Below are 12,610 nucleotides of genomic sequence, written 5' to 3'. Positions count from 1 at the left end.
GATTTAAAAAAGCTTTTTTGCTTTTTACTACCTGATGAAATATTTGTAAAAAGTTTGTATATATGTAGAATGACTCGTGCCAAATGATCTATGTTATATTCATAACAATCATTCTGACAATCTTATCGACAACTTTGACGAAGTACCTTAATCTAAACAAGTTTATTTTTGTTATACAAACAATTAGTGGTTCTCTTTACGAATGCTAATTTGTATAGACATTACGCTCACCGATATAAATTGAACTATACAATTTTCATATAATCGCATTAACGATTTATATTTCAAACTTAACGTTAGACACAAAAAAATATCACGTAACTCCGGAACTATGAGTATATATAATGACGATGAATTGGTAGCTCCTTCATGGATCAATAAAGAGTTTTTACACAAAGTTTTATCGGAATACGAACATGATGATGATATTGAGGTAAAGAAAATAAAACATAATAAGTTTTACTAAATTAATTTTATATTTAATTTATAGATCGTGGAATTTGATATGAGTCCTGCTAGTTTAAAGGGGGATCATTATGCTAGTATTATGTTTCGTTGTAAAGTAACGTATAAATTTTGCAAGACATCGAGTGTAATGAAGAGATCAATGATTATTAAAACTTTGCCCGTTGAGGAGAATATGAAGCGGGAAATATTAATGCAATCTAGATTATTTGAAACCGAAATTGATATGTATAGCAGAACACTGCCGAAAATAGAGAAAATTTTAGCCGATTGTGGAGAGCCAACCAGATTATCAGCAGAGTAAGTTAGAGGGAAAAAATGAACATGTTCTATAAAAGAAAATTTTTTTATAGCAAATTTTTGGAAAGTTTTCCACAAATTTCCTATAGAAGAAAATTTCCACAAATTTTCTATAGAAGAAAATTTCCAAAAATTTTCTATAGAAGAAAATTTCCAAAAATTTTCTATAGAAGAAAATTTCCAAAAATTTTCTATAGAAGAAAATTTCCAAAAATTTTCTATAGAAGAAAATTTCCAAAAATTTTCTATAGAAGAAAATTTCCAAAAATTTTCTATAGAAGAAAATTTCCACAAATTTTCTATAGAAGAAAATTTCCACAAATTTTCTATAGAAGAAAATTTCCACAAATTTTCTATAGAAGAAAATTTCCACAAATTTTCTATAGAAGAAAATTTCCAAAAATTTTCTATAGAAGAAAATTTCCAAAAATTTTCTATAGAAGAAAATTTCCACAAATTTTCTATAGAAGAAAATTTCCACAAATTTTCTATAGAAGAAAATTTCCAAAATATTTCTATACAAGAAAATTTCCAAAAATTTTCTATAGAAGAAAATTTCCAAAAATTTTCTATAGAAGAAAATTTCCAAAAATTTTCTATAGAAGAAAATTTCCAAAAATTTTCTATAGAAGAAAATTTCCAAAAATTTTCTATAGAAGAAAATTTCCAAAAATTTTCTATAGAAGAAAATTTCCAAAAATTTTCTATAGAAGAAAATTTCCAAAAATTTTCTATAGAAGAAAATTTCCAAAAATTTTCTATAGAAGAAAATTTCCAAAAATTTTCTATAGAAGAAAATTTCCAAAAATTTTCTATAGAAGAAAATTTCCAAAAATTTTCTATAGAAGAAAATTTCCAAAAATTTTCTATAGAAGAAAATTTCCAAAAATTTTCTATAGAAGAAAATTTCCAAAAATTTTCTATAGAAGAAAATTTCCACAAATTTTCTATAGAAGAAAATTTCCAAAAATTTTCTATAGAAGAAAATTTCCAAAAATTTTCTATAGAAGAAAATTTCCAAAAATTTTCTATAGAAAAAAAATTGTATTTTTCTTTTAAATACAATTTTCACAATCATTTCAGAATCATTTATCACTCTCTCGAACCACACAAAGTCATCATACTCGAAGATCTGTGTGAAGCTGGTTACGATACTGTGCGCGGTCGTTTCCTAAGTGAGGATGAAATCAAAGCTGTTTATCGTAAGATAGCCAAATTCCATGCCGTCAGCTATATGTTGGGTCACAGTGAAAACGAACACGATCGCGAAGAGGTCACAAAATATCAAGATGGTATATTTAGCACATCAATGGCTATGCAAAATGATTTAATGGCTAATGGTATAAAGTTCTTCCTTGATATGTTATCGCAACATGAGGAATTCAAAGTTTACTATGACAAAGTTAAAGCTATGCAGCCGAAATTGGCTAAAACTTGTAAAGAATTATATACGGCCTATAAAAATAATAGCACTAATCTGAACTGTGATAAGGGCGATATATACGTTTTGAATCATGGTGATTTTCACATGAAAAATCTAATGTTTAAGTTTAGCAAGAAAAATCATATGGAAGATTTAATAATGGTGGACTATCAGATCAGCTGTTATGCCCCCTCAAATATCGATATAATTTATTCGCAATATATGATGTTAAGTTCGGAACTGCGTTTGAAACGTCACGAACTAAGTCAGTATTATTTTGAAGAATTCTTAAAAATGTTAAAGAAAATCGGTTATCGCGGAGAAATGCCATTATTTTCGAATTTCCAAATATCGGGTATTAAATATAGGCATTTTGGTAAGTTTGGCGCATTTTCGATATGTTTTTTGTATTAATTTTATAATATTTTTTTTAATATTTTAGCCATTTTCCTTTTATCAACCTTTTTGCCAATGGTGGTGGGTCTTTTGGGTAAATCCATGGATGAGTTGAAGGACACTGATACAAAACAAATTTTCGAGAATCCCAATGCAATATCCATGGTTTATCATACACCGGCTTTTATAAATGAAATACGTCAATTTATGCCAATTTTATTAAATGAAGGTTATTTAGATTAAGTTTTGTTTTAATAAAGTTGTTTAATATCGATTTTTTTTTTGGAAAAATTATTAAAAATTTCTGCGAAAATGAAAGGTTTTCGAAATACATATCTTTTGATATACAGTGCTGAGATATCTGAATATGTCCGAAGAGATTTTAAGTATTTTCTATACCAAAATACCATGCTCAAGCAGTGCAGAGAGACATAGCTAGATCGCCTTAGAATCTTATAAGGGCTCAGAATATACACATTGGGTCTAGGACCAATATTTCTATGTTTAACCAACGGAATGGCAAGCTCAATATACCGCCATCTTTTACAAAAAATCTAATTATTAGATATTTATACCCTATACCACATTAGTGCGGAGGGTATATTGGATTTGTGCTGATGTTTGTAACATGCAAAAATATTCGTCCTAGACCTTAAAGTATGCCAATCGGCTTAGAATCGTTTTCTGAGTCGATTAAGCTATGTCCGTCCGTCTGGCTGGCTGGCTGTCCATGTAAACCTTGTGCGCAAGGTACAGGTCGCAATTTTCAAGATAATTGGATGAAATTTGGCACGCACATTTTATTTGACCCAAGGAAGCCTATTGAAAATGGTTAAAATCGGTCCATTATTTCATCTAGCCCCCATAGAACAGAACCCCCCGAAAAGGGCTTCTGAGCTCATAATTATGTTAAATACACAGATGTATCGATAAAATACGGCACAACTAAGTTTTATAGAAGTCTTGATGACCCTGCCAAATTTCATAAAGATCGGGTCCCATTTGACCCTAGCTCCCATACAAAGTCCCCTTCAGAAAATTACTTGAATGTCCCAAATTAACTTATAAACACAAATATCGCGATGAAATTCAGCACAATAAAATATTATGTAAATATAAATATATTCACAAAATTTTATCGGGCTTGGTCCATATTTGCCCCTCTTTCAGAAAATTAGTTTTTCATCCATAAATTGCTTAAATGTATCGGAACAAGGGAATATTGAAGATAAATGCTTTATTATGAAAAATAAATCACATTTAATATTCATAACTGGTGTAGGGTATCATATGGTCGGCCACGCCCGACTATACTTTCTTACTTGTTTTATAATACTTTCGATAAAAGCCCATTTCCGATATAAGGCTCACAAATTAGTTAATATCGCAGTAAGGGTCTCATCTAGTCGATCTTGACCGCCTATGTTTACGTGCTTCGTTTTCTCTTTCTACTTGATTCTCTCAAATATAAATAATTTACAAAAGTACCTACTTAGGAATTCTATTACGTAATAAATTAAAAAAACAACAAACAAATGCATTATTGAGTAAAAATTATCTTAAACTTTTCACGATCAGAATCTAAAGTATAAAAGCAGTTGTACGACTATAAGATTCTGCTATAAGTAACCTTCTACTCAAACTGAAAGGGCTACGGAAACTATTAGAAAACTAAATCGTAATTATGAGCATTTATAATGAAGATGAACTAGTACCACCCACTTGGATAAATCAAGAATTTTTACAGAAAGTTTTGATTCAAAGCGAAAAGAGTAAAAATGTTAAGGTGGGTTAGATTTTTCAAAGAATAACGGAATTTATTACTTATTTTTCAATTTTAGTTAATTAATTTTGACATAAGTCCAGCTACTCTAAAGGGTGATCATTATGGCAGCATTATGTTTAGATGTAAGGTGATGTATGATCTTGCAACCGAGGGCCTAAAGAAACGATCATTTGTTATTAAAACTATACCGGAAGAGGATTGTATGAAACGTGATTTGTTGGGAAAATGTGGAATATTTGAAACTGAAATCTCTATGTATAGTGAAACTTTGCCGAAAATAGAGAAAATTTTACAGGAAATCGGAGAACCCACTAAAATGTCGGCTCAGTAAGTATTTGTGGAAAACTGATTTGAAACCATAAATTGTTATTTGTTTTCTCTCAGACTCATATATCAGTCCTTAGAACCCCATCAGGTTATTGTCATGGAAGATCTTTGTGAGGCCGGCTATGAAACAGTACGTGGCCGTAATTTAACTGAGAATGAAATTAAAATGGTTTATTTGAAAATTGCCAAATTTCATGCCGTCACCTATGTGCTGGGTCAAGGTGAAAAACATGAAATTGTTACCAAATACAATAAAGGTATCTTCAACAATTCCGCCGTTATGTCTATGGATTTTACACGTAATGGTATATGGAATTTTATACAAATGCTAACAGAACATGAGGAATTTTCAGTTTATTTGGAAAAAGTGAAACTAATGCAACCCCATATGATGGAAGTTTGCATGGAACTATATAATGCTTACAGATTGCATAAAAGCCATGATGAAATATTCGTTTTAAATCATGGTGATTTACATATAAAAAATTTAATGTTTAAATTCGACCAGAACGGTGAATTGTTAGATGTCATATTTGTGGACTATCAAATGAATTGTTTCGCTCCCTCGACACTTGATCCCATATATTCACAGTACACTATGTTAAGTGCTGAATTACGTTTGAGAAAAAACGAATTTATGCATTATTATTTTTCAGAATTCATAAGAGTTTTAAAGGGCTTAAACTATCAGGGTGAATTGCCCAGATATTCAGATTTTCAAATTGCTGGTTATAGATATAGACATTTTGGTAAGTTTGGACTTTTTATTAAAATATTTATTTAGATTTAATTTTTTTTCTGTGATTCTAGCTTTATTTTTAATGTCAACATTTCTTCCGATGTTTGCTGGTATAATAACTTCAAAAGCTGAGGATTTGAAGGACATGGACAGCTCTAAATTTTTAGAAAATAGCAACTCTTTAAATGTGGTCTATAAGAATCCGAGTTTTATAGATGATATGCGAAACTATTTACCTCAAATGTTGAGGGATGGTTATTTAGATTAAGTTTTGTTGTTAATAAAGAATCGGAAGTTATAGAAAAACTAATTTTTGTATGAAGCGAAATCGGTCGGATATAAACAAGTTTTGTATGAACCAAAATCGCTTTAAAAAATTTTATTTATCGGTCAATAATTGACCATACATACCCCTTATATAAGGTTCTCTTCGGAAAATTACTTTAAATGGACATTACTAACTTAAAAATAAGAATTTAGCGATTAAATTTAACTCATTCGTATTTTCAATTCAGTCATAAGCGTAAAAGTAATGAAGAGTGGTGGTAAATAGTAGATATACATAAACAGTATATGGTCTAGTTTAGGGAATAATCCATAGACTAGACTATTGATTAGCCCTTCGACTATTGTACTGACTAGTATATGGTCAACTCAATAGGTTGGTCAATAGACTAGTCTATTGACTAGTCTATCAACTGGTCTATTGTCTAGTTTTTCGACTATGTCAAGTCTTTTGACTTGTCTAAAGACTTAACTAGAGTAGTCAATAGACTTGGTATGTACTAGTCATTGGACTAGCCTGTGTAATAATCTATTGATTAGTCTATGGACTGGTCTATTCACTAATCCATGGACTAGTCTATTGATTAGGCTATAGAGTAGTATATTCACTAGTTTACTGACTATGGCCTAGTCACTAGGCAATACACTAGACCCTAGTCTATGAATTTATCTACTAATCTATGCGTTAATATGTATATAGACTATTATATTGACTAGTCTATTGGTGGTAGTGTAAACAACAAATAAAAATAGTCAGAAAGCTTATTTGCCACTCACTGTCTATCGTAGTTTTAGTGGCTTTTTTAAAAAAGCTTTAAAAACGTTTACTTCTTTAAGGGTTCTTGATAAATCTGTTGCTTATTATTGTGAAAACCTTGTACTACTGCTCTCTTCTTTAACGAAACGCCAAAAATATAAAAATCATATGAACAATTTCCACTCACATTTAGAAGTTCTGTTATACTGCAACTAAACAGTTATAAAATTACTAAAATCCAAAACAAAATAATGAGTATCTATAATGAAGATGAACTAGTGCCTCCGTCTTGGATAAATCAAGAATTTCTGCAAAAAGTTTTAAAACAATACGAAAATAATGAACATTTAAAGGTGAGTTCTGATTCCATATAACAGATTATTTTTATTTTTTACTAATTTAAAAGTTCAGATAAACAATTTTGTTTTAAGTCCTGCCACATTAAAGGGTGATCATTATGGCAGTATTATGTTTAGATGTAAGCTAACCTATGATCTTGATATGGAGGGTATAAAGCAGCAATCTTTTGTGATTAAAACCATACCGGAGGAGAAATGTTCAAAGCGTGATATGTTGGGAGAATCTGGTGTATTTGAAACTGAAATATCAATGTCACTATACATTGATATTTCACTCTATACACTCTACCAAAAATAGAGAAAATTTTACAGGAAATCGGAGAACCCACTAAAATGGCAGCACAGTAAGTTATAAGAGATAATACAAAATTAATATGAGTTCATAAATTTTCTCCTATTTCAGACTAATTTATCATTCTCTGGAACCTCACCAAGTTATTATCATAGAGGATCTTTGTGAGGCCGGTTATAATACCATACGCGGTCGTCATTTAACCGAGGACGAGATAAAAATGGTCTATACCAAAATAGCTAAATTTCATGCTGTCTCTCATCTATTAAGCTTAGGTGAAGATCATGAAATTGTAACAAAATATGAAAAAGGCTTCTTTAGTAATTCTGCCATTATGTCTATGGATTTCATACGTAATGGTATATGGAATTTTATACAAATGCTATCAGAACATCAGGAATTTTCAGTTTATTTGGAAAAGGTAAAACTAATGCAACCCCATATGATGAAAAGTTGTATGGATCTATATAATGCCTATAAATTGAATAAAGGCCAAGGAGATATATTCGTTTTAAATCATGGTGATTTTCATAATAAAAATTTAATGTTTAAATTCAATAAACAAAATCAATTGGACGATGTCATATTTGTGGATTATCAACTGAATTGTTTTGCTCCCTCCGCAGTTGATACTATATATTCGCAGTATACTATGTTAAGTCCGGAATTACGTTTGAGAAGAAATGAATTTATGCTGCATTATTTTACGGAATTTATAAGAGTTTTGAAAAGTTTTAAATATCAAGGGGAATTGCCTAGGTATTCGGATTTTCAAATTGCTGGTTATAAATATAGATATTTTGGTAAGTTTGTATTATTGTTATTAAAAAAGTTAAAGTTAAGTTATTTTCCTTAATTTTTATGTTTTTTTCAAAGCTTTACTTTTAATGTCCACATTTGTGCCCATGTTTGGTGATGCTATAACCTCCAAGGCGGAGGATTTGAAAGACTTTGATAGCTCTAATTTTTTGGAAAATGCTGCTGCCATAAGTTTGGCCTATAAAAATACCAGATTTTTAACTGATATGCGCAATTATTTACCAGAAATGTTAAGGGATGGCTATTTAGATTAGTTTGTTTGGAAATAAAGTTTCAAATATTAAGCAAAAGTTTGTAAATTTGAAAATTATTGACTGTGGAACAACTTCAGCATATTGGACATAACTTCCTAGCAAAAAATCTTAAAATTTTGGTACATTACCTAGTAATGAATAGTCGTTATCAATAATATTATTTCAAAGTTTTGAATAGGTTTTGTAGACAATTATCTAGAGCATCTGTCCAATAAAAAAAGTTTGTGGTTCCAATCCTAGTTTATCAGGCCTGCCACGTGGAACGTGGAATTATAACTTGTAAATAAATCGATAAAAACTTAAACAAATAATTACTATTAACTATTGTCATTCTGTTTTTTGAAGAATTCTGTGACAGGCCTGTATATCAATTTTTTCTTCCAAAAAGCATTGATTTATACTTTTATGTAAAAAGTAGTATAAAATAACTCGTTAAGGGAGCACTGAGTAATAAAAGCAGGAAATAATTGTAGAGGCTAGTTTAAGTCCCGGAAAGTCGGGTAAGCATATTTGTAACAAATAATTTTTTAAACCTCGTCGAACACAATAATTAGTTATTCCCCCCAAACATAAGTTTAGTTAGTAAGTTAATTAGTTAGTTAGTTAGTTAGATAGTTAGTTAGTTAGTTAGTTAGTTAGTTAGTTAGTTAGTTAGTTAGTTAGTTAGTTAGTTAGTTAGTTAGTTAGTTAGTTAGTTAGTTAGTTAGTTAGTTAGTTAGTTAGTTAGTTAGTTAGTTAGTTAGTTAGTTAGTTAGTTAGTTAGTTAGTTAGTTAGTTAGTTAGTTAGTTAGTTAGTTAGTTAGTTAGTTAGTTAATTAGTTAGTTAGTTAGTTAGTTAGTTAGTTAGTTAGTTAGTTAGTTAGTTAGTTAGTTAGTTAGTTAGTTAGTTAGTTAGTTAGTTAGTTAGTTAGTTAGTTAGTTAGTTAGTTAGTTAGTTAGTTAGTTAGTTAGTTAGGTAGTTAGTTAGTTAGTTAGTTAGTTAGTTAGTTAGTTAGTTAGTTAGTTAGTTAGTTAGTTAGTTAGTTAGTTAGTTAGTTAGTTAGTTAGTTAGTTAGTTAGTTAGTTAGTTAGTTAGTTAGTTAGTTAGTTAGTTAGTTAGTTAGTTAGTTAGTTAGTTAGTTAGTTAGTTAGTTAGTTAGTAGTTAGTTAGTTAGTTAGTTAGTTAGTTAGTTAGTTAGTTAGTTAGTTAGTTAGTAGTTAGTTAGTTAGTTAGTTAGTTAGTTAGTTAGTTAGTTAGTTAGTTAGTTAGTTAGTTAGTTAGTTAGTTAGTTTAGTTAGTTAGTTAGTTAGTTAGTTAGTTAGTTAGTTAGTTAGTTAGTTAGTTAGTTAGTTAGTTAGTTAGTTAGTTAGTTAGTTAGTTAGTTAGTTAGTTAGTAGTTAGTTAGTTAGTTAGTTAGTTAGTTAGTTAGTAGTTAGTTAGTTAGTTAGTTAGTTAGTTAGTTAGTTAGTTAGTTAGTTAGTTAGTTAGTTAGTTAGTTAGTTAGTAGTTAGTTAGTTAGTTAGTTAGTTAGTTAGTTAGTTAGTTAGTTAGTTAGTTAGTTAGTTAGTTAGTTAGTTAGTTAGTTAGTTAGTTAGTAGTTAGTTAGTTAGTTAGTTAGTTAGTTAGTTAGTTAGTTAGTTAGTTAGTTAGTTAGTTAGTTAGTTAGTTAGTTAGTTAGTAGTTAGTTAGTTAGTTAGTTAGTTAGTTAGTAGTTAGTTAGTTAGTTAGTTAGTTAGTTAGTTAGTTAGTTAGTTAGTTAGTTAGTAGTTAGTTAGTTAGTTAGTTAGTTAGTTAGTTAGTTAGTTAGTTAGTTAGTTAGTTAGTTAGTTAGTTAGTTAGTTAGTTAGTTAGTTAGTTAGTTAGTTAGTTAGTTAGTTAGTTAGTTAGTTAGTTAGTTAGTAGTTAGTTAGTTAGTTAGTTAGTTAGTTAGTTAGTTAGTTAGTTAGACAAACAGTACTTCGCCTAGAGATAAACGTATTCTTCCCCTTCTCAAGTTTAGGGTAAAAAACGATTACAATTTACAAATAACTTTACGACCGGGATTAGCGGTTGGTAATTTTTTCCTATATTTTTTACCGAAACCATTAAATTCTGTTCTTCCCTCTCCTCTCCAATACTTATTCTAATTCATTTATAATAACAAATTTTCTATATTTTAAAAAAACACTCGCTCTCTAGATTTCCGTAAACAATTTTATTAAACGAACAAAAAAATATTATCTAACGTAAACACTTATAAATGCGACCATTTATTGGTTTGTCATCCAACCACTACAGAAAGTTTCTGATATTTTTTGGTAGATAAATTTTTAATAACAATTTCTTTAGAAAGCTTTTTTCTTAAAATACAAATATTTCATATTGTTTATGAAAACTAATTAGTTTTAATTAGACAATCGAATACAAACAAATCGTTTCGGCTAAAATAAAACAAACGATGAGTATTTATAATGAAGATGAATTAGTGCCTCCGACATGGATCAATCAAGATTTTTTTGAAAAAGTTTTAAGACAATATGAAAAAAATGATACTATTAAAGTGAGTACAACTAATAAATACTAGAAAATAAACAATTAAAAAAAAAATTATTCTTCAGTTAACCGATCTCCAAATAAGTCCAGCTAGTGTAAAAGGTGATCATTATGCCAGTATTATGTTTAGATGTAAAGTCTCTTATGGCTGCAATAATAATTCGGGAGATATTAAACAAAAATCTTTAATATTAAAAACTTTGCCCATGGAAGATGGTCCAAAACGTGACATGTTAAAAGAATCAAGTTTATTTGAAACTGAAATCGGCATGTATACTAAAGCTTTGCCAAAAATTGAGAAAATTTTGGCAGATGGTGGAGAAGCCACTAAATTAGCGGCCGAGTAAGTATAAGAGAGAGATGTAAGAGATTAATTTTTGACCCTGTTTTATATATTTCAGCATTATTTACCATTCTCTAGAACCTAACAAAGTTCTAATTTTTGAAGATCTCTGTGAAGCTGGTTATACTACCATACGTGGCCGTTATCTTACAGAAGATGAAATTAAATTGGTCTTTTCTAAAATTGCCAGATTACATGCAGCTAGTTTTATTTTAAGCCAAACAGAGGATAAGGAATGTGTAACGAAATTCGAAGATGGCATGTTGTGTAGCTCCAATATAATGGCCATGGATTTTATGACCTCGGGTATAGTTAATTTCATAGCAATGCTTAAAAAACATGAAGAATTCAAAGTGTATTTGGAAAAGATCGAAGCCATGAAATCGGTTATGTTAACTAAGAGTCAAGAACTGTATAAGGCCTATAAATTAAATCGGGGCCAGGGAGATATATTCGTTTTAAATCATGGCGATTTTCATCTGAGAAATATGATGTTTAAATTTAACTCTGATAATCAAATGGAAGATTTAATAATGGTGGATTATCAAATAAGTTGCTATGGTCCTTCCACTATCGATTTGGCTTATTCGCAATATTTGCTTATGAGTCCTGAAATGCGTGCGAGAAGAAATATATTTATGCTGTATTATTTTGAGGAATTTTTAAGGGTGTTAAAGAGGCTTAACTTTAAAGGACAAATGCCACTTTATTCGGATTTCCAAATAGCTTTTTTGAAATATAGGCATTTTAGTAAGTCATTTTCTTATAATTTTGAATTTTTTTTTTTGAATTTTTTAATATTTTCTGTTTTTAGCATTATTTTTGTTGTCCACCATTTTGCCGCATGTTCGTATGATCTTAGTTGCTTCAACGGATGATCTTAAAGATGTCGATGCTACTAAATATGTAGAAAATCCTGAAATGGGTGCTGTGGCCTATGAGCATCCAGAATTTTTAGCTGAAATGCGCCATTTGTTACCGAGATTATTAAGAGAAGGTTTTTTCGATTGATTTGTTAATTTTATGTTAAATAATTATTTGATTTTAAGCGCAAATTTGATAGTCGTTTTAAAGTACACAAAAATTTCGGATGGACTATTTTTGTATTGAAAGTTTTAAAATTGTTTACTCGTCCATGGAAAATAGCCTGTTAACAAGTCGGTTGGCTAGTCGATTGACTGGTCTATTCAATAGTCAGTCTATGGACTAATAAGTATATTGCCTATCCTATGGACTAGTCAACTCGGTTGACAAATCTATTGTCTAGGCTTATAACTGGTCGATTGACGAGTCTATGGACTAGTCAGTTAATTAGTCTATTGACTAGTTTGTTGATTATTCTATGAACTAGTCAGTTGATTAGTCTATAGACTAGTCTATTGAGAAGTCTATGGACTTGTTTAATCGTATAACTAGTTTATGGACTTGTTAACTAGTCGTTTGACTTGTAGTCTAGTCTGCAGACTAAGCGGTTGATTTGTCTATTGACTAGTCCATGAACAAGTCTTTTGACTAGGCTATGGACAAGTCAGTTGATTAGTCTATTGGCAAGT

At 29.7% G+C, this 12,610-nt stretch overlaps 4 protein-coding genes across 4 annotated transcripts; all 4 read left to right on the top strand.

The window, feature by feature from the left end:
• Positions 1-331: 331 nt before the first annotated feature.
• LOC119611395 lies at positions 332-2,858 on the top strand. The gene is made up of 4 exons (XM_037966961.1): positions 332-433; positions 491-765; positions 1,849-2,564; positions 2,631-2,858. Exons 1-4 carry the CDS (start codon positions 332-334, stop codon positions 2,825-2,827), a joined length of 1,290 nt encoding a protein of 429 aa, XP_037822889.1. The 3' UTR covers positions 2,828-2,858.
• Positions 2,859-4,213: 1,355 nt separating this feature from the next.
• Positions 4,214-5,746, top strand: LOC119611400. Its single transcript, XM_037966964.1, has 4 exons — positions 4,214-4,370; positions 4,426-4,697; positions 4,755-5,446; positions 5,508-5,746. The coding sequence occupies exons 1-4, from the start codon at positions 4,269-4,271 to the stop codon at positions 5,702-5,704; spliced, it is 1,263 nt and encodes a 420-aa protein (XP_037822892.1). The 5' UTR covers positions 4,214-4,268; the 3' UTR covers positions 5,705-5,746.
• An 829-nt stretch (positions 5,747-6,575) lies between these two features.
• LOC119611393 lies at positions 6,576-8,436 on the top strand. The gene is given in 5 exon segments (XM_037966960.1): positions 6,576-6,831; positions 6,890-7,117; positions 7,120-7,181; positions 7,241-7,932; positions 8,006-8,436. Coding segments are annotated over 5 exon segments (1,281 nt in total). The 5' UTR covers positions 6,576-6,729; the 3' UTR covers positions 8,203-8,436.
• A 2,101-nt stretch (positions 8,437-10,537) lies between these two features.
• LOC119611401 lies at positions 10,538-12,421 on the top strand. The gene is made up of 4 exons (XM_037966965.1): positions 10,538-10,721; positions 10,780-11,057; positions 11,116-11,807; positions 11,872-12,421. The coding sequence occupies exons 1-4, from the start codon at positions 10,620-10,622 to the stop codon at positions 12,066-12,068; spliced, it is 1,269 nt and encodes a 422-aa protein (XP_037822893.1). The 5' UTR covers positions 10,538-10,619; the 3' UTR covers positions 12,069-12,421.
• Positions 12,422-12,610: the final 189 nt, after the last annotated feature.

Source organism: Lucilia sericata, unplaced genomic scaffold (assembly GCF_015586225.1).
Source record: "Lucilia sericata isolate MDLA Ls3-8-SP2 unplaced genomic scaffold, ASM1558622v1 Contig001442F_arrow, whole genome shotgun sequence".
Lineage (NCBI taxonomy): Eukaryota > Metazoa > Arthropoda > Insecta > Diptera > Calliphoridae > Lucilia > Lucilia sericata.
This window is presented reverse-complemented; position numbering and strand designations above follow the sequence as displayed.

Bases quoted from the DNA above. Each gene is read 5' to 3' on its own strand.
- LOC119611395 (XM_037966961.1), top strand. From the start codon at position 332: ATGAGTATATATAATGACGATGAATTGGTAGCTCCTTCATGGATCAAT. The intron at 766-1,848 runs GTAAGTTAGAGG...CAATCATTTCAG, and splicing joins CCAACCAGATTATCAGCAGA to AATCATTTATCACTCTCTCG. The intron at 2,565-2,630 runs GTAAGTTTGGCG...TTAATATTTTAG, and splicing joins TATTAAATATAGGCATTTTG to CCATTTTCCTTTTATCAACC.
- LOC119611400 (XM_037966964.1), top strand. From the start codon at position 4,269: ATGAGCATTTATAATGAAGATGAACTAGTACCACCCACTTGGATAAAT. The intron at 4,371-4,425 runs GTGGGTTAGATT...TTTCAATTTTAG, and splicing joins AAAAGAGTAAAAATGTTAAG to TTAATTAATTTTGACATAAG. The intron at 4,698-4,754 runs GTAAGTATTTGT...GTTTTCTCTCAG, and splicing joins CCCACTAAAATGTCGGCTCA to ACTCATATATCAGTCCTTAG.
- LOC119611401 (XM_037966965.1), top strand. From the start codon at position 10,620: ATGAGTATTTATAATGAAGATGAATTAGTGCCTCCGACATGGATCAAT. The intron at 10,722-10,779 runs GTGAGTACAACT...ATTATTCTTCAG, and splicing joins AAAAAAATGATACTATTAAA to TTAACCGATCTCCAAATAAG. The intron at 11,058-11,115 runs GTAAGTATAAGA...TATATATTTCAG, and splicing joins GCCACTAAATTAGCGGCCGA to CATTATTTACCATTCTCTAG.